Source organism: Rasamsonia emersonii, assembly GCF_000968595.1.
Source record: "Rasamsonia emersonii CBS 393.64 chromosome Unknown ctg1118621760130, whole genome shotgun sequence".
NCBI lineage: Eukaryota > Fungi > Ascomycota > Eurotiomycetes > Eurotiales > Trichocomaceae > Rasamsonia > Rasamsonia emersonii.
In genome coordinates this window covers 1-20,874 of record NW_013563172.1, presented here as the reverse complement: position 1 = coordinate 20,874, position 20,874 = coordinate 1, and the positions used below count along the sequence as shown (strand labels likewise).

Sequence of the window (20,874 nt, the reverse complement as noted above, 5' to 3'; positions counted from 1 at the left end):
CTGAACTTGTGAATTATGACAGCGAGCAAGACTCCTCCATTGAAGAGGAAGAAAGCAAGGAGAGTTTATAATACAACATGTCACTTGCAGAAGTGTACAATGCTCTATTTCAGATTCCATACACTACAGCTGCATGTCAGAACATCTATTAATTAATTTTCCTGGGCTTGAAATACAGTCCTCAAATGCGACATGATGTGAATCAATCATATATGTGATATGATGTGATGATGTGATGTGATAATGACAACCGCGGTGAATGATTTCTGAGAAACGAGAGAGAGACAGAGAGATGAATGCAAGCACTGGAATGTAATGTACATGTACGTATGCATGTATGTACATACTGCACTGTACCTACAATTCGAGGCAGACGACGACGACGACGATGACTAAAACCCGTTCCGGTCCACGCCGTTCTCCGCGTACACCTGCAGACTGTACTTGGCGAACTTGCTGCGGGCGCGAATCCGCTCACCGTAACGGGTGAACAGCGACGGGACGATGCAGAAGACAGTCGCCAGGCTTGCCAGCACCGAGACGGCGACGTTGGCGCCCAGGGCGCCGAACATGCGCGGCGCGAAGAGCGGGAACGTCGCCGACAGGATCGACCGCAGGAACGACAGTGCTGCGAACCCGCTGGCCGCGTAGCTCAGGTAGCTGTCAGCCAGGTAGCCGGCCAGCACGGCCTCGAATTCGTTCAGCGCGTACCCGATGAAGATGAGCGCAACGGTCGATGCCCCCCAGTGCACGCTGACCACGCGTGGCGGGATCGTCCAGGCGAAGCACCACAGCGCGGCGGCCAGGACGGGCGCTCCGATCGAGAAGCCCGTCAGTTTGTGTTCCGGCAGCAGGGGCCGGCCCTGGCGCTGACGCTGGGCGATGATGTGACGGTCGAGAATGCGGGTGAAGAGGCTGGACACGAGACCAATGCCGATGGCGATGAAAGGCAGACAGGCGTGCCGGGGCTCGAAGCCGAACGACTCGTAGATAGGCGGCAGCGCCTCGGTGAAGAGGTAGCCCAGCGCGACGAGGAATGCGCTCATGGTCGACACGGTGAAGACGATGGGCTCGCCGAAGAAGAGGCGGACGGGCCGGAAGAGCGCGACGCGGGCGAAGGTGCGCATGTCGGGCGTGTGATCCGGGTTCAGGCTGCGGAGACTGTCGATGCCGGTGGCCTCGCGTAGTTTTGCGACCTCGCGACCGAGCAGCAGTGACGGACGAGATTCTCGGATGAAGAGGAGCAGGCCGGCCGTGATGGCGTTGACGATTGCAGCGACGTAAAACACCCACTTCCTGAGAGGATGTTAGAAAGGATACGCGCCAATCGAGGACGATAGACCTACCAATTCAGATCGGCCGCGATGTAGGTGCTCATGATGGGCCCAACGACCAAGCCCATGTTAGCGAACATGCACCAGAGAAAGACGGGCCAGACGCGGTCCTTGGAATTGTACATATCCTCGATGCTTCCCGCGACGACGATGGTGGGGATGGCAGAGAGGAAGCCGGTGGCGAAGCGGCCAATGACGACGCCGGCGAGAGAGGGCGTGGCGGCGATGAGCACGCAGAAGACGCTGTACAGGGCGGTGCTGATGACATAGAGCTTCTTGCGGCCGAACGCTTCCGAGTAGGGAGGGAACACGATGCCCCCGAGGGCCTGACCGAGGAGATAACTAGGCGAATGAGTGACGATGTCGAAGAGAGGCAGAGGATAGACGTACACAGAGACGAACAAAAAGATGGACAAGGTGGAAGGGATGCCGAATTCAGACTGGGCGTTGCTGGCTGCGGAGCTCTAGTATGGTCAGCAAGGACACCAGTAGACCAGACGCAATCCACGTAAAACTTACTCCTGCAGTGCTAACCGCAGTCCTGTAGAGATAGACGTCGGTCAGCACGAAGACGAACACGAAATTCCAGACTCATGTCTACGTCTGTACTATACATACGTGAAAAACTCAAGAAAGATGATCATGCCCGTGTCGAAGATCTTGCGCAGGGGGCGCCAATTGCGCGGATGGCGCCTGTTCGAAGAAGACCAGCGGATGAACTTGCCATCGGGTGTCCATTCGAGGCCGAAGTGGTCGAGACATTGCTGGAGATGGTCTTGAGAGTCGGTGTGAAGGACTATCGTCAATGGCTCTGAGAAGCCCATTCTGTAGACAGAGACACAGAGAGAGGACAAGAAGACTAAGAAACTCGTTACTTCATCTCCCTCTCTCTAAATAAATGAACGGACGGACGGACGATGCGAAGGAGCGGGAAGGAAGGACTAAACGAATAGTATATTATAGATAGAAGAATAGGCAAAGAAAACAGAATGAAAGAAGAGTAATTAATTAAACTAAAGAAAAGAAAAATCTATGATTCTAAACACCAAACCCGACAGACCTAGTCGGGAGGAATATAGAATATATGAATCCTCAGTCTACTCATCTAAAATAAAAAGAAATACATACAAAAATACACCTTATCTACGTACTGTACAACAAGGTCATATGATAGGTCCTCGCCAGTCCAGCTAGGGATTTGATTGATTGATGATAGGCCCCAGCGGGGACAATCATGGAGCATACATATTTTGGAATGGGTCTGTTGAGCGCCGCGCGCAGATCAAGGGGGGAGGATCGAAAGATTTTTCATCCATTTGATTGCCGAATTACCGAGTGGTGAATAAAAATTAGTCGATCTATGGATCGATGGATCGATATCAATATATATCGATGGCTAGCAACAGAATATGGGTGCATTACATAGATCGATGGACTGGATAATGGATGAGAGGAAATCATGCAGGTAGGGAGGTTATTAGGTTAGTAATAGGTAATAGAACGAACGAACGAAGGTACTTCTTCGAGGTTTGTTTCAACAACTTCATTCAGGATGTGCATGCAATTAGTTCATCACGATCGATCGAAAGAAATCCGATGATTCCGTCCATCCGTTCGGCTACATACATGTATCTATCTAGATATCTAGGGATAAAATTTAGTTTAGTTTTAGTTTTAGTTTTAGGTATCCCTATCCACATCTATCCACGTATAATATCTGGCAGGGGAGAAATAACGAGAGAAACAAAAAGTGGAAACTTTCAGTCAACCAGTCTTCTTCTTGACTTGAGTGAAGTTGACTCGACCAATTATTTACGAGCAATATAGCTAACTAAATATGTACAGTACTGTTGACATCTCTGGAATGTTGCCTAACTCTGTCTCCAGTCTCTCCACTTTGTCCTACGTATGTATGTACTGTACTAATGGATTGATCGGCATCTGTCAGGAAGTTAGTCATTTCATTGGGCGGGTCTTCTTGCCAGCGATAAGGACATTTTTTCTTTCTTCTCCACAATCTTTATTCAGAGTATGTTTCTTGCATTGCAGATCTCTCCAATTGATACACTGTCAACGTGTACAGTACATTGGGTAACGATTGGTGTCATTCTTGTTTTTTTCCTCTTCCTTTCAATCAAGTCTACATATTCTATCAGTGTGTTTTCTCCTCCTCCTTGCTTGATTAAGGTCATTCTTCTAGGATACTCTATCTATCTCTGTCTCCTAAGCTATCCCTGTCTTCATTATCGAAAAAAAGAAGTCAATTGATATGCCTTAATCCGCAACTCTCCAACGGATAGATGGATAGACTGACGTCGAAGACAGGGTAAGTACTGTACAAGTACACACATATGGACAATGTGCTAGATAGATGCCCATCCATAGCTAATAATATATTACTCTGTCATTTATTTACTATCCTTCGCAGTGTTACCAATGTATATATAAGTGTTCGTATCCCAGGTGCAGGACTGGCATGTTCACTTACTATATTTGGTTTAGCGTCTTGCTAACCCTATCTACATGCACCATAACCTAACACTGACCCGACCTGACCAGCCGCTGGGAAATATGTACAGTACAGTAACCTAGATCACTATAACAAGACGAGAAGGGGAAAAATCGGTGTAATTCCTGTTAGCCGCGGAAATCGCGGTATATGTAATTTCGACTGCAGTCGCTCACAGCTAACAGCTAACAGCTAGTTATGTAGATACAGTACATATATAAACCCCTCGATTTCCGAACGTTTAGATGCGATTTCGATATTCAATACATGTAATATGTATGTCTTAGGTACTTTATTGTGAGACAGCTAATAGATCCTCTTTCTACAGTATTATATGTATTTTTTGACTCTTTTTTAGCGGGCCTAATGATGAAATCAGAGGTGCTGTACGAGGTAGAATAGAAATACTCTTTGGGGGGATATCTCCAATCGAATTAATGATAGTACGGTAGCGTATGTATGTACATAGATAATCTATCTACATTGGTGGACATTGTAAGAAAAGGGGACTGTTATTAAAAAGAAATAAGAGAAAGACAAAGGAGAGAATTTCTATTCCAAAATGAAAAATCTGATGTGATTGTAAGAGGCCTCTTTGAAATGAATATGTCCACTCAGCTGAATCTCTTGGAATTAGTAATTTCTCAGAATTATTCGTAAACTCTCCGAAAGACTGCTTAGGTCATGTCCATTGTTTCGGGCTGTCACGCTTCCTTCGGCCGTATGTACTGTACACAACATAAACTAACCCTTGTTAGTCGTCTTGTCAAGACAGCAGAGCGAGCACTAACTTACAAGTCAAACAGCAAATGGACCTGGGGTTGCAGGCGTCACTCTTCGCCCCAGCGACGAGATCCTGGATCTCCTCGTTGGACTATCCTTCGAATCTTGTTAACACTGCCATGGCGTCGACATCGAAACTTGCTCCGCCTGTAGTAGGAATATGGTTCCAAGTTTTTCTTGGATGAAGTTAGTAATGATCAATATATATATCGTACATACGTAATATGGATCCTTGGACCAGACCCCATTGGCACCCGTATTTGCGCACATGGATGTTTACAAACCCTGCTTCGCGGAACTATCTCTCAAGGTACGGTCGTGGTAGGTTACCCTTACTTATAGCACTGCATTATCAACTTCTTGAAATCCTGATGGAGTGATACCGAACATGGATGAAGTCGAACTGTGTGTTTTTATATCCCATTCAGATTCAATCTCATCAACTACAAATCTCAGATTTGGCGGAACCAGTAGATATCAACGATTGCTCAACAGTGATGGGAGTGCGGACTAACTGGACGGCTGAGTCGGATTCAGATCGTTGCCAATGACCTGGATCTCTCAGGCAGACGCCTTTTCTCGTGGTAGGATATTTGCCGCCGCAGAAGGGAACTAATCGGCTACGCAATGAGTCCCTGACAATATAGTCTAGTGGAACGGTTTACCAGAATCAATTGCCCATATCCCCGTGCCAGCTGCGAGGTCAATGACTCGCTAGAATCATTATCAGTCGTCTAAGAAATATTAAAGTCGTGATTGTTCGCCAAGGATACTTGGATTGCGAACATAGGTATCCACTTGAATGGAGATTGGCATGATCGTACTGAGGAGAAGATTCGGTTTGTCGGTTTGTGTCGTATGGCTGCGTAATTCTGGGCTCGTGTGTAGTGGACTCGTTCTTCGTAGTAATTCCGCCATTGTGAGTTTGGTAATAGCAGAACGAGTCCGTGGTAGTTGAGCAATGGACTTTAACGTTGTCATCGAGTGCATTCTGCTCTCTATGATCCAGGCATTGCTCCCTAGTCGGCACTAATCCGATTTCTGCCGGCGTATCGGCGCCCTGAGCGACAGGCCTAGGTAGATATGTAGGTACTTGTGACGGCGTCGAGACGGCTGCATTAGCGGCAGAAACGATCATGACCCCGGATGCAGACGACCAAAAAGGGCAATAAGGTTACTCGGCCAGTGGGCCGCCATTGGTCGCCTCAACGTTCGCACTGTTGCTCAACAAGAAAATGATGCTCTGCTGGACAAATCTGACGAACAGACAGCGAGGATGAGTCAGTCGGCAACTTTGACATCTAGCTGCAGCTGTGCTATGCGCCCTGTCATCAACGCTGAGTTGCAATCGCGCCGATCATGACGTTCGAGGCTCGCTGCCGTCGCAGTATGTCTGGAAACCGGGCAACTCACTCGCATTTCTGATGCCGTGCTGACAAATTCTCGCATTGCCACTGCTCTCTCAGACCTTTTTTCTCTGCATGCTGAGATAATTAGAGCTCTTGCTGCTCTTCCTCGCGTTCTGGATCTGCCGATCGTCATTTCTAGACTCTCTTTGTCAGTGCGATGAAATCAGATTGTCTGGAGAACTTGAGCTTGCCTGTCGTCAAGATCAATGAGATAGGATTTCATTGAGTAGTGTCATGTCACTGAAGGGTTCTCACTGCGTAATACGACGATGTTGACAGATGAGGAGAGGAGTAACGGACTGCAGGATTTACGAGGTTCTCCGCAGGAAGATATCCACGATGGAATTCCTTGGTCAGGTGATGCGCAGAACCCCTGTCGTTTAAGCAACAGCATATTTGCCCAAGGCAAAGGTTATTTGATAGGTCCGTGTAGCATAGAAATATTCTTTTAAAAAATGACTTGGTTAAAACAGAAAATGAATTAAATTACAGGTCTGGTATTGATCATTTTACTGTAAGTATCTGTACTTATCCCAGAGTAAATCTTGAAAAGAAGAAAAGAAATTCTCAGAATCACAATTGTCAAGATTATCTGCCGTTACAAAGCTATCAAGCTGTTATTGAACAAGTATACGCACAGCTAGAAAATGCCTCAGAAACTACAGGGCGCACGTGGGAGACGACTTGCTGAGTAAGCAATGAGCAGCGCGATATTCGAATCATGGCAGAGATGGCCCCCAAGTGGAGGAGCTGCTATTCTGGTTGAAAGGCTGCGGTGGCTGTGGCAGATCTGAAACGCTTGCATGTTGGGTGCTATTTTTGACATTGTCAGGCGTCGATGTTACTTGGTCTTTGTCTGTACTCGACAGATCCCGCCGCCAACATGCAAGCCAGCAACATATTTCATGTACTCTTTTTACGGAGAAGAGCCCTGTGTAGGGCATTTGGCCCCTTCTGTCGTCTAGACCACGCCTTGACATGAAGGGCCTGTACGACTCTTTAAGAAACCGGCCAATGCATGCCCAGCCTTGCGGTTGCCCTGTCATATCTGCCTGGCCTTGTCCAGTCCGCCTGACCAGCCCTAATCCATGATTCCGACGTTCTGGACCGCGGCTCTGCGTGTCCCTGCTCTGGTTCTGGCTTCGTATTTAGGGAGTATATCTGCCTGGCTTTCTCTCTCGTTTCTCTTTCTCCTGTCCTGTCTCAGATCGTTTTCACTAGCGAACCTTGTTCTCGACGGTCTCCTTCCGCATCCCGCTAAAACATAAAACATCCACTGCCCCTTCGTTTCCGATCCATTCAGATCTCTGCAAGCAGACGTCATAGATCCGGCCACGATCTCGAAGGTCGATTTAAATTAAAGTCTTATTCAAGTCTCACCTTTGGTCCCTCTTTACTATCCAAGTTCGATCCTCACAGAGCAGCTGCACGCACAATTCCATCTACTGCGTCGAGTTTGCTAGTCCTGCTGCCAATCTCGCCATGTACTCCTGCGCGAACTATCCCCGCGGATGCCGCGGTCGCGTCAATGTCCCTGGAGCAAAGTGTTCCGACTGCCTTGTAAGTCCTGTCTCCATACCTTTCACCTTCATGTGCTGATTGCTTTGACTAGTCCTTGAATCTGCGACGTCCTTCGTCTCTATCCTCTCCCTTTGCCCAGAACCGGGAGTATCGAAGACCCATCCGGACGGACCGTCAGTCTCAGGGAGAGGACAAGACCAACGAGGTCTGATTTAACCAGGAGTGACAGCCCCGCCGGCGAGCTTACGCATGAATCATGCTGGCAGGCTATCTGCACGACATCCTTCTTTTCTCTCCTCTCGACAGGGCTGGAACTGACGGGAGATTGCGAACTACAATGCAACCTTTTTGGGTGGAAGACCCTTTTTTCTGACGAATCCACGATGGAGATTTCGACGGCGGGTCCTGACTCCAATGGAATGGAATCGGAAAAGGGTCTACGGGAGGACTGTTTGTTCTTTGAATTTTTCCCGCTGGCGGGCAGCGGGGCTTGCGCTGGCTATACTATTCTCGATGACGTGTCCGGAATGAATGCCGTCTGTTTTGTTTTCTTGCCCCTTTCTTCATCTTCATCCTCCTTCTTCCCCCTCACTTTGTTGGTATGACGCTTCGATGATATCCCTCATTTCTGTACTATTTCGTTATCTGTTATCTTCTACAAGTTCTTGTAATTGTCCTCATTCTTGCAGCCGTCTTTGCAAAATTTCATACGATGATGCCCACGACTCCACCCACCTGGACTGTTTATCACCAAAATACTGACTGTACTACAATACCCACAATGAATATTTTGTGTTTGTTTCTTCTCGCCACTGCGGAGTGGTGCAAGATTGGAGATGGCTCTTTTTCCCGATCTCCACCACGGAATGCCCGGTTCCGAATTTATAAGTTTTCAACGTCTGTGGCGCAGCGCACCGCCAGCGCATTATCTATTCCATCTTGACCTGAATTACTCCTATTCAGGTGCCGTTTCCATTGGAGTGGACAACAAAGCTGGTAATCTGAAACTGATCTTCGGCCAGTACTCCGACGGTGTGGTGCAAGTGCAACCTTGCATCCATCCGTTCCAGCTGCCGGCAGACGGTACAGGATGGATGATGCATACTCTGAAACGGCCATGCGTAACTTGGGTGGGACAGAGAGTAGTAGTACAGAGTACTCCATAGACTGGTGTACAGAGTACTCGTAAAGCCGAACGTCAGTCCCGAGGTTCTGGTTTCCAGCCAAGCCACGCCAAGCCAACAAAGTCACACTCAGGCTGCCCACCACCAACCAGCGGCTAAGGATTCCGAATGCGGTGAATGGTCAGCTGAATCTGAAAGCCTCAACTCATGCGTGCTTATTCTTTATCCTGGTAGGAGTAACTCCTGATCCTGGACTGTCCACATGGATAGAGTGTTGGTATTATTTCGTTCTGCGTACATGTACTCAGTAAGAATCTTCTGTAGTCCGTATGCACTCTGTACTCTGTACAGGACCTATGCGATGTACAGAGTACTGTACAATGCTACATACAGTACAAGATTTAGGTAAATAGATAAATACTTTTTTTTTGGCTACATACATGTACGTATACTGGCGCAGTACCTTGTACTTCGTACTATAGATCTAATCAATTTCAATCGAAGCGTGACCCTTTTTTTTTCACTCGCTTACGTACGACGTGCGTACAACACAAGACACCTCCAATACCCTAGTAACTCTAGTGTTATTGACCATGTTATCAAGTCATCATTATCATCGTTAGAGATTATCGCCGTTAGCTAGGTAGCTAAGCTAAGCAAGCTGCTAGCGAGGACTCTAGTGTGCTTGCTGTACACACACATACATGCAGCATGCCTTACGTCCTTATGGTAATAATGGATTTTTTCCCCTGACATCTTGGATTGGATTGTTTAATTAGATTAGAAAGGCTGGAGTTTAGGTAGGTAGGTAGGTAGTACAGTACATAGGTCTCTTGTACAGTACATACTTACCGTAAATGGAAAGACAGAAAAATTCAGATAAGATCAGCTGAATGCACCTCACCTCATGAGGCACCTAAATTCTTTTTTTCCCCTTTTCTGGATTCAAATGCCTGGGCGGGAGCCAGGCCATCTAAAGTACCTATACTAGGGTACTCATACAATACTACCTAGGTAAATTCAGTCTACCAGCTGTAAGTAAGTCAGTCAGTCATACTGCCAGCCAGCCAGCCGGATGGACGGCTGGACGAATGGAATTAAAAAAGATCGGGGGAGCAGCGGGTATTGGTGTAGGTGTTTATATACCTTAATTAATCAGGTAGAAAAAAAAGTCAATAGAGCTGGGCTAGTCATAAAGTTCCTCCATGATTCAGCTACCGTAGTTCGTTTAAGATGTGAATATCTAGGGATAATTAACTTTGCTTTACTAAAGTCTCCCGTAATAAGTTACTACTAAAAATGAAATAATTATATAGAATTAGAGATTACAGCTGCAGGGTTAAATTTCTAAATATCGCCATTACTATTGGAATTATCCCTACAAATAAGTATCTTTTTGGATTAGAGGGAGCAGGAGTGATCTAACACGTGGGAGCAAAGGTAGACTCAGATAAAGTGGGATAACAGGTCCTATTGGAATATTACAAGTTAGCTCTAAATTTTGTTCAGCGCCTTATAGAAACTCATTTTATACAGATCTGTGCTGAGCTAGTCTGTCTAAGTTACTGACCTGCCAGTCTATTTAGACTAAATTAGCCTTTATAGACTTATCTTAGTTTAGAGATAGGCTCCATTCTGGCAATTTGTCTTTCATACCAGATATGTGTGTACTGTACATACCTGGCTGGCCCAGGTTGATCCAGCTTTCTGATCAAAAATAGGCTTATAAAGATATCGAACAATAGACACATACATCTAGGAGAGATGATTACTTTGAATTATCGCATAATTTCTCTCCTTTATGGTTCTAGATAACTATCTACACATAATTATTGTTGATGCTGTCAATGGAATGGGTGCAGATGATCTACTTCGACTAATAGCTAGAACTTCTAACTGACATTACCAAAAAGATAATGGTTACCAATTAGGACCTGGACTGATGATAAATCCAAATTCTAAGTTGGTTGACCTGATTCCTTCCCGTTGATCTTCTTAGATAGTTGTTTGCTTCACAGGTTAGATTGACGTATCCCCAGACTCTGACAGATACAACAGTGAATCCTAAGTCTAAAAGGAACTGTATCAGCAATATATGGGTAGATCACAAGTGCCAGGTGGCCTAGGTCAATACGGCATGAGTGTACAAACTGTCTTCTTTTCCATTCAATTAAGCCTATGCAGAGCTCCTAATTAGGTCGACGGCAACTTCCTGTTGACAATTGCACCCCAGGCTGCGTCCCTCATTCACTCAGATCTTCTCATTCACTTGTCCCTGCCCCTCAGTATTTTTGGCAACATTACAATCCCACGAGCCTCCTTCCAGGAAGCTTTCTAACCCCTTGTCATCCACATCTTGCTCATCTCTTGTCTCAACTCTTGGAACATAACCGCGTTACAAAAACAGTGCTGACAAACCTTAACGTATCCGAGGTCTTTTAACCTCGCTGCCAATCGCAACTATGCCTCTAGAGATTGGAATCGAGCTTGAGCTGCTTGTGCGACCCAGAGAGGAGACCATTCCAAGCATTCGTGGCTTTTTGCAGGACCCCCCATCCACCCTCACTATTTGCTAAATTCGCGAAAATCGGCAGAAGTCATATGACTTTCTAGCTGTTTACCTTAATCAACACAATATTCCGACTGTGCTAGACTCCAAAGATGTCCAGTACAGTACCTGGATCATTTCTTCGGATGCGTCGATTGCTGAAAGTCGGCCATTTGACGGTTTTTGTAGGCTGTCGTTCCTTATTCTGTCCCATTTATGTAATATTCTGTTTTCTTGCTAACATATTTATTTGAAGATGAAGTCGAGCTTATTTATCTCTCGAGAACTCAAGTCAAATGAAAAATGGCAGAGAGAGATCCAAGCAGTCTGGCAATCCCTCAATTCACAATCTTTTTTTTTCTTTTCCAATAATCATAATAGGTAATATACATTACATTATATACGCGTATATAACTCCTTGTATGCCTACATGCAGTCAGTCCCGATTCTTTCCTTTCCTCATCATTTGTAAGCTCAATAATCAATCAATCAATCAATCGGGACGATGATCTCCTCCACTTCATACTCCTCAAAGTCAAGCGCCTCGACGCTCCCGTCATAACTAACCAGCGAATGCAGCTGTTCGAACGCGCTAGGAAATACAGGTACCACGGGGTCATTATCCCTCCCCGGTAGTTCCTTGCTAGGCGGTGTGATGATGGAAGGTGATGACGGTGACATTGCTAACAGCGACGATAGTGGCATCGTCCGGTAAAACGGCATCTTCTTCAGCGGCAGCCCCACGAACCGCCACTTGACGGAGCAGATAAACCGGAAGCTGGGCTCAAACTCCGTCCGGCAGGGACTCTGGGTCTTCACGTGGACCATAACTACCGCGTTGGTCGCCCACTCGTCGCACAGTGCAGGGCTGACGTCGCAATCTGCAAAGGCGAGTCCCGCGCCACCAGTCTGGTTGACACGGTGGGTGTGGTAGAGCTCAATGAGCCGGTCAAACGCATTGTTGTAGGCATGGCAGATGTGCGGCTCGTCGACACAGTTGGGACCAGGGAGGGTGGGGAGGATATCTCCCATGTAGCTGTTCAATCTTGTGAACGCAGCTCGGAAACTTTTCTTCCAGTCGAAACTTCTAGCCTGGGATGATTTGCCCGGACTCGTGGTCTCTTCCATCTTGGACGTTCCCCCGATATATATCCAAAACTCCTGCGAGGGATACTCTGCCGTGCCGTCCTCGTACAGCTGCATCTGCTGCTTCCACGTGCCGCTCCACAGCTGCGTAATGTCCTTGATCAGGGGCACTCGGCGCTCATTCCACGACACCGGTCGCTCCGGTCGCACCTCCGTCGGGACTTCCAGCATCCAGGGCATCTTTTTCGCGAAAAAGTCCCATTGACTTTCAACTTCACGATGATGCTCGAGTTCGCTAAAGTACTGCAGTTCATGCTTCTTGGCGATGAACATGGGGATCGCGAGCAGGAGGAAGAGCGTCATCATCGGCAGAACGAAGACGAGCAGAATGAAAATGGAGACACATTTGCAGGAAAGAATGGAGAAGAGAAATGACTTTCTGCGGCGGATGTCCCTAGGGGGGTGAGATGGAGGAGGTGAAGACATGATTGATTATTGGTCGATCATGGATGGTAAGAGAGAGAGGCAATGAATATAGGTAGTCAGCGCGCTAACTGACGATCATCAGACAAACAGACGCGTTATATCCTTGAAGCCATGCTGCAATTCGCAGAGAGTCATAAATGCGATCGATCACGTTCGGCTTTTGCGCATGATTTGACTTGATAAGGCAAAAGAAAAAAAAAGAAAGGAAAGGGGAGATTTCTCCGCTTTTTGTCGAACTTTAAGGCTTATCCTGATAGCCTTATTCCCGCTCGAAAGCTGCGACCGAACTAAGCAGGCACCATCCAGCCAATCATGTCACCGTCCCTTTCCACGATGACCTCCCCCCACACGATGGCATTCCGTGTATCTCCTTACCACTCTGTAGCAGCGACGACAATGATGATGAGCCGTGATGGCTTCAACACCATTCGACGTAATTCTCCGGCCTAATATGCCTACGAATCCTAAATAACTTGTTGATAACCACCCGCTCTTGCAGACATGACACATGGAAGAACCCTCCAAAAAAAAGCCTAATTTGAAAATGACATCTGAGACTGCAGTCAACCGAGGACCCAAAAAACGAGGCTTTCTCATCTCAAAGAAGCATGTCAACCCACCTTGAGAATGATGTCAGGAAGTAGAGTGAAGGTGCAGAGGCTCGTTGCTTGGGAGCCAGAACGGGCTCCCAAAAACTCCGAGGGCACTCATTCCAGAAATAGAAAATCTCACCATACTGTTGGCCATGGCCGGATCTGGACGTATAAATACGCTCAATATTGCCGTCATAATCAAAATAAAGATTCTATGCTCAGACCATTAATATGCACTTAGAAACTTTGTGTTTTATCGTTTTTCACCGGTGTCGCGCTGTGCAAGCCGTCTGTTCTTGCCACGCGGAAGTCCTGTGGCGCAGATCAAGCCAGCAGTCACTTTCACCCTCATCATGAACAAGGCTCATGTAACTCTCTCCACTACAGGATTGCGCCGGAGGACTTTGCATCCTTCTAGGCAGTAATGGAACAATCGCTGGCAGTGTAACGTTTCAGTGTGCTATGGCCACAGGGATGTTCTGTGGTGCTGATCAAGTTTGTGATCAGATTGCTTTTCACAATGAATAACGCTGACCCGTCTACCAACTCTCCAGAACTCTCCAGGATTGCTCTGAGGGGCCTTGCATTCTGGTAGGCGGTGATGGAACAATCGCTGGTGGTGTTCTGCCAGCTCGGCCATGTCCTGGATTGCCTGCAGGGTTGGGAGACATCCACCCAGAACATAGGGATGGACACGTTCCGGTGGTACGGGGCAGCCGTCTCTGTGATATGCTGCCCATCGTTCGGGGGGAAACCAGTTTCGTCCATTCTCCTTTAACTTGGCAATCCGGAGCTGCTCTTCGAGCGACAGCTGTCGATCCGATGACATGATGTGTGTATTTTATGCGACTGATTTTTTTGCTGCACAAGCTCTTGTTTCTTCCTGATGGTTACTATTAGCCTCGTAGTCAGTGGGAAATGAAGCTCACCATGGTAGTGATAAGCCCCAGCAGAGCTATGTGGTGTGAACAGCGGTGGTGGCAGTGAGGACGACGGTGATGATTGATAAAATGATAAGTATCCAATCGACCTAGATTAATTCTGTGGTACAGATGACACGTGATTTTAGGTCCTTTTCAACTGTGATCTATTGCCCACTCTGTACAGATATTAGTTCTGCAATGCTGTACGTATATTTATTGCTTTAGTAAATATCCCATTAATAGTTAAGCATAAAATCTTACCTTCTGTGCTCTTGAGTTGGTAAGGACAAAGAGATGTTATTACAATGCTGCGAGTTGTCTGCGTCTTTACCTAGATAAGTAATAACTTATCACATGGATGATGACTCAACTTCGTCATCCAACTAGCCGTCATGTTGTTAAATAGTACAGGTTACATTACAAGAGGAAGGAGAAGATCACGTAATATTAAACTGATATATATTTTTTCTCTTTAAGTTAGTTATACTGATAATTTAATTTGAGAGAGTGATGTTTGCAAGACACGACAAGAGAAGACTGCCACTATTTAGTTAGAAAATTTCTAGTTTGTTGAAGACCTTTTTTTTTTGCATCCTTCTTCCAGGTCAGTTACTTTCTCTCAAGCAGCAGATTCTTCACTACTTATGTACTGTCTCATGCTATACTCCATAAAAGCCTGTGATAGTGGGGACGGGTCGGACTATTAACATTCTTCTCCAGTAGACCGTACTCAAGGAGCAGCTTTACTACTGCCTCATGCCCATTTTTTGCAGCCCATGATAATGGGGTTAAGCCACCTCTATCTTTAGATTCTGGGTCAGCATCTTTCTCAAGGAGCAGCTTTATCACTTCCTCATGCCCATACTTTTCAGCCCATGCTATTGGAGTAGTCCGATCAAAATCAATCACTGCTCGTAGGTCTTCCCGTCATAGACAAAACTTTACCTACGTATTCTGCTGTATACAGTTAGTTGGTAAATAATGTGTTTCAGGACTTAGTTTGTCCTGTCTAATATACAGGTTAAGGCGTTCTGAGGGTATAGAATAGAATGTAATGTCTATTGAATAGCACGTCTATCGACCTATTATAACAATTAATCGGCACCCTCTTCATACAGCAAACCTCCTTTCTTAGTGCAATCCTGGAACGTTCAGTCGTACAACCGCATTCCCACTGTTGCTACTCGCGTCGTCCGCCGTTCCATCCCCATTCCTCGCTCTCTCCTCCGGCTGTCTCACATACGACCCAGGCTTGTTGTTCTCTGCGCTCGCCTTGGCCGCGTTGTACTTCTTGAACGCCGTCTCGACAAGAAGACCAACCTCGGTCCGGTCACGCCCAATGATCCCCGCGGCCAGCAGCGCCTCCGTCTCCTCGATCCAGTCTTGGATCTTGCGGAACTCGATCTCGTCCTTGCGCAGCCGGTGCGGCAGGCCCTGCCCGTTTATCAGCGCCAGCACGCCTGCAATGACCGTGTTGGCCGCCCCCAGCACGGTGATCGCCCGGGTGTGACGGGTCGACGTCGGCCCCAGCGCCGTCAGCGAGGCGCCAATGATGATTTGTGCAAAGTGGCAGAAGTAGACCGTCAGATTTACGGCCCAGAACAGCCGCGCCTTGGCCCGCTGCTCCCGCAGCACCGCGCGGTAGATGCCCATGGCCGACTTGCGCCCTTCCTCCATCGTCGCGCCCTCGTGCGACGGCAGGTGGTAGTTGATGCCGATGGCGCGGCGGAAAATCACCAGGTTCTCGTCGTTGGCGGACCGCACGGGGAGGCCGGCCACGTCGGGCCAGGAGGAGTTGGTGGCCGCATGGCGCACGGGGGGATTGTTGTTATTATTATTATCAGACGAACCAGCCTGGGAGGGGGTTATCTGGGGCGACCTGGAGATCAGCGGGGTATGTTCATCTATGTTTTCGTCGTCACCGGCCATGGAGATGGAGGAAACTCAGGAATCAGCGCGCTGCTTCTCGGTCAACTGTGGAGATAGTAAAATAAAATGACGGATGAATACGCAGAAGAGGGAGAACAATGCGCGTCACGTCTTCTTATATCCATCTTCTTTGATGTCTGAGGTCAGCTGGTTCAGCCGCGTGAGTTGGATTGGGAAGGCGCGGCAGCTGATCTCCCACGGGACTGCCTGCCTGCAACCGTGGAAGTCGCGATTACCCGAAATAGTATACAGCGGTCAGGCCACCCGCATGTCCCTGCGACCTGCATATTTTGCAACTTCATTATTCGACAGTATGATAAAATATGTTGATTGCTTGAGGACAAATCAAATCAGCTTTCACATATTATTTTCTAGTGGTTTTCTTAAAGCTAGCAGCTAACGAGATGATATATTCCTCCTGAGTGTGCAAGCGAAAGAACCGGTCCTCATTAAGCTATAGTGGATAACTCTCCGGATGACATATTGGTATGACCAAATCTGACTCTTTATACGAAACTACAACCAGATATCCTCTCCAAGAATCTTCTCACATACCCACCGAGCTGTCTGCGTGTGAAGACTCCAGTACCTCTCGTCCTCATCCTCATCTTTCGCTTCTTCGTCTGCCTTGTCCTTGCCATCAGATACAGCAACGTCTCCATCTGCTTTCTCTCGACTCTGTACCCTTCCCAACGCCTCGAAAATGACGAGCTGATCTCGCATGAAAGCATCCACGCAAGGCTTATGTTTCTTTCTCTTCTGGCCATCGTCTGCTCCCTGAGGTAATTCGTCTGGGTGTAGTTCTTCGACAAATCCTTCCACACATCGCTCGACAAGCTCGTCGAGCACGCTGCTGCCCCCAGAACCGCCGTTAGAATTCCGGTTTTCCTGACCATGCTTGCCTGTGGTCCTTCGGCCTCGCTTCCCGAACCCTTCAAACAGTGCGTCTCTGCCCAGTTTAAAGCCGTTGGATGTATGGGCCACCAATAGGATATAAAGATGGGTATGATGATGCGTAGTTTCTGAGGTGTGCGTTTTAATTGGGATACTGATGCCTGTGTCTGCATTTGATGAATCGCCGTCAACGTGAGAGTCATTTGAGCTCGACCGCCTTGGAATCACACTCTCTGGGAGACGCTTTAGCGCGCGAGCAACAGCCTTGAGGGCCTTTTCCTCGAGATATTCTCGCACAGTCATTGACTCGGGAGATCTTTCATCCCATTCAGCCGATTCGTCGGACTCTAGATGCTCTGTATTCCCCGAACTATCGTATTGTCTCGATTCATGAGACCTTCTCTTGTCTTTTCTTTCTCTTTTCCTATCACCGCGAAATTCTCGACCTCTCAGAGAAGTGTCTGGTGCCAGAATTGTGATATCGACTTTTGTGATTTTCCCCCTTCTGTAATGACCCAAATTTAACAGAGGAAATCGGGATTGAGATGGAGAATATTCTCCATCCACCTCTCTCTTTTGTTCTTCCTCTGTCGCAGTTCCATCAACCCCGTTAGGGCCATCCGGTTGTGCGTCAGTCTGTGACTCTGTTGCCTTATCAGATCCTAGCGGGTGGATAGTAAACGTCACGGTGCCCAAATTCATAGGACCTGTTGACCAGCCACGATCGCGGAGATTGACAGACAACCGGGGAAATCCTAGTCTCTGCAGGTTTGGAACAAAGACTTGCTTCTCATAATCATACGAAGGAGCGCATGAGACATTGGTGCCCCCAGTGATGTTCAACCTCACAGGTCCCACAGATCCAAAGCTGCTGGCATGCAGCAGGTAGGGATACAACGCCTGGAAGATGAGGAAAATCGACCCAGCAGTGGACAAGCGGATGTTGTATTCAGGTCGAATTGGTGGCTGGCCACTCCAGGGGTGAGTAAATGCAAGAGATAGCTGATCACCATCGTCGTCCACTGCGCTTCTGCCTCGAGGGAAAAATGTCAACGTAGTCGACCCTATCTCTCCACCAGTGACCTCGCCTCCACACGTCTCGACGAGCGATTTGACTGCTGCAGCATGCGATCCCTTCAGTCCAGTCTTTCCCCGTCGGTTTCCTCGAATGTTTGTGATGGTGATGGGCTTGGCAGTCAGCGCCGACAGAGCGAGGGCATTGCGAACGAGTTGCCCCCCACCTTCAAGGGTTTTCCCATCGAGATGGATTGTCCGTGCTGCTGCTTCTGCTGCTTCTGCGGGTCGATCGCGTTCTGGAGTCTCTGGCCTTTTGCTCTTCTGACCTTTTGAACGGGCCATATTGTGATTGGATCCGGCTTCGACACCCGCAATCTGCATTCAAAAGCTAAATTTCAAGAAACTTGGAATGCTTCCGCTTGCTGTTCCTGATATAGGTATACTTCGACTACCTACTTATGTAGGTAATGGTTATGTAAGGGAGATGTCACGGAGCGCACCATAGACGAGATTGGTCCTTTATATCTCTCAAACTCTACATTTGATGTGATGATTCCTAGGTGCGTGTAACCTCTAGTACACTAAGTTAATTAGCGTTGATGACTCATTCACCCCTGCCTACGGCTGTGTTGATCTGAATTCTTCAACATTTTTTAACACGAAAACTTAAAAAGAAAAGACCAAAAAAAAATGAAAGAAAGAAAAGAAATATCAAGAGGGAACCTCCTTAACTCGTGACTCACGCACTGTAATTTGTAGCAGTATTTACTAACAATCACTCAATATTGCCAAGCCACAACAGGTTACAACTCAAAAAGCCTAACTAACTAGGTGCAATTCGAATTCAGAGTGAGCGCCTCTTAACACTGAATCTGAACTCAATTGTTGGCTGCGATCGCAGATCAAATGGGAATTATTCCCATAATACAGTCCAATGTATCCTCACGAAATACGGTGTGGTTTCCCCCATGCTTGTTCGAATCACTTGAGGTTCCAACGCACAGCCTCGTATTGGTTGCACTGATTTGTTTTCCATTATTTTGAAAATTGAATATCATACTGATTATGGTTACTCATCCGGAATCTAGAAACAAGTCCTGCTAAGGAATCTGCTCCTGATAATGCAATACCAATTCAGTGCGCTGCGCTCATCTTGCTGCTCGCTGGACTTAATTCTCCAAAGTTCACCGTCCAGATGGCTGTTTCCTGAGCTGTCAAGTCGAAATAGAAGCACGTGCGCATCTTCTTTGGCAGTTGCCATGCCGCACCTCCGTTCCTTCCTGTCCTTTCCTGGATGAAGATTCCATTCTCCATTGCTCTAGGCAACAGCTCCTTCCATTCTGCTTGTTGACAAGATGAGGAGCTCGTCGATCTCCCTTATTTTCCTTCTGTCTGAGAATCTCCTCTCTGCAGACTTCTATCCTCTTATGGTTCAATGCGTCAGTGTTTCTACGCACATTTCCTTCCCAGCATAGCCTATCGTTCAGCTCTTTCTGCAGCATAATTCCTGCAATGGCGTCTGATACAGGATATCGACTCAGGCGGGCCAAATCCGCACCGTCTGTCCAGAAACGCCGTCAAGCTCCCCCGTTGCCGGAGCCCCTGGACCCCGAAGTTGCAAAGCGCCATGCTATGGCTGCTGCCTCTCATGCAATGGCACAAGCCCGGGAGAGATCTTCCAACGGATCCCGAAGTTCTGGCTCTGGCGACCAACCGGGAGGGGATGAGAGGCCTGCCCACTTTTCCATCCCTCAGCGACGCCGTCCTTCGAGCATTCGGTTCACGGACGACGACCGTCCTGTCAGCCGCATGTCCGTTACCAGTATTTCCACACCACGTGTAGTTAACCGGAGCTCTGAGAATGATCCGACAGCCGATTTGCCTTCGATCCGCGAATTCCAGGGTTTCGAATGCGAAGAGTTCTCAGCTCCATCGTCCTACCGGCGTCTCCGGAAGGCCCGGTCGATGTTCTCAACAAGACATCGTGGAAGTACTGTTGCACCAAAATCACCGAAAGAAATGAATCCTGCAGAGTCCCAAACGAGTGATTCATATAGGAGAGGCGAACATAATCGGGCCTTACGACACTCGATATCATTCTTCCATGGTAACGATCCATCCTCCCACCCTCTCCGACGCATCAAAAGTCAGAACGCTGCAGTGAACCTTGCCCGTAGTCAATTCCTCGAAGACCAGGAAATGGGGATGCAACAAGAACGACGTCCATCCATTCTGTCCAGGAGATCTCGATACGAGCAAAAGCCCTTCAGGAAGACGTTCAGAACAACGAGGGAGATGAGCCCTGATGATGACGCGAGTCCCGCCGGAACGAGGTGGTCAAGTGGTACAGGACTTCAGATGAAGGCGCGAGCCTTCTCTATCACCATTAAGAAACGTTTGAGGCGAGTGTTCGGGCGCTCTCAATTCACTGAGGAGCATCCTCCTGAACCGCAACCGCTTGCTTCTCCGTCAAACTTCGGTGATTACGTTGCAAACAGGTGAGACATGCATCAAGACTCCACATTTTCTGAAAGATTTCCTCCGCACAGCCAAGCTAATGAAACCCGCAATGGGTATATTATTAGCCAGGTCGTACGCGATGAGAATCGGCCGCCGACACTACGGACAATGCGCAGCTCGGAGAGCATTTCCACTTCTGTTTCCCGTGTTACGAGCTGGACAGACTCCACAGCTGGGAATACTATCACGACAAGGCAT

The 20,874-nt window shown here is 47.7% G+C and overlaps 5 protein-coding genes across 5 annotated transcripts; 2 read left to right on the top strand and 3 right to left on the bottom strand.

Annotated features, from left to right (window-relative positions):
* Positions 1–329: 329 nt before the first annotated feature.
* T310_4533 (uncharacterized protein) lies at positions 330–2,149 on the top strand (the record flags this gene model as incomplete). The annotated part of the gene is made up of 4 exons (XM_013472570.1): positions 330–335; positions 495–1,119; positions 1,341–1,801; positions 1,967–2,149. 4 exons carry the CDS (start codon positions 330–332, stop codon positions 2,147–2,149), a joined length of 1,275 nt encoding a protein of 424 aa, XP_013328024.1.
* A 9,568-nt stretch (positions 2,150–11,717) lies between these two features.
* Positions 11,718–12,800, bottom strand: T310_4532 (uncharacterized protein; the record flags this gene model as incomplete). The annotated part of the gene is made up of 1 exon (XM_013472569.1): positions 11,718–12,800. The coding sequence occupies one exon, from the start codon at positions 12,798–12,800 to the stop codon at positions 11,718–11,720; it is 1,083 nt and encodes a 360-aa protein (XP_013328023.1).
* A 2,574-nt stretch (positions 12,801–15,374) lies between these two features.
* T310_4531 (uncharacterized protein) lies at positions 15,375–16,245 on the bottom strand (the record flags this gene model as incomplete). Its single annotated transcript, XM_013472568.1, has 3 exons — positions 15,375–15,398; positions 15,440–15,458; positions 15,560–16,245. 3 exons carry the CDS (start codon positions 16,243–16,245, stop codon positions 15,375–15,377), a joined length of 729 nt encoding a protein of 242 aa, XP_013328022.1.
* A 516-nt stretch (positions 16,246–16,761) lies between these two features.
* Positions 16,762–18,498, bottom strand: T310_4530 (RNA 3'-terminal phosphate cyclase; the record flags this gene model as incomplete). The annotated part of the gene is made up of 1 exon (XM_013472567.1): positions 16,762–18,498. One exon carries the CDS (start codon positions 18,496–18,498, stop codon positions 16,762–16,764), a length of 1,737 nt encoding a protein of 578 aa, XP_013328021.1.
* Positions 18,499–19,668: 1,170 nt separating this feature from the next.
* On the top strand, positions 19,669–20,658 carry T310_4529 (uncharacterized protein; the record flags this gene model as incomplete). The annotated part of the gene is made up of 1 exon (XM_013472566.1): positions 19,669–20,658. The coding sequence occupies one exon, from the start codon at positions 19,669–19,671 to the stop codon at positions 20,656–20,658; it is 990 nt and encodes a 329-aa protein (XP_013328020.1).
* Positions 20,659–20,874: the final 216 nt, after the last annotated feature.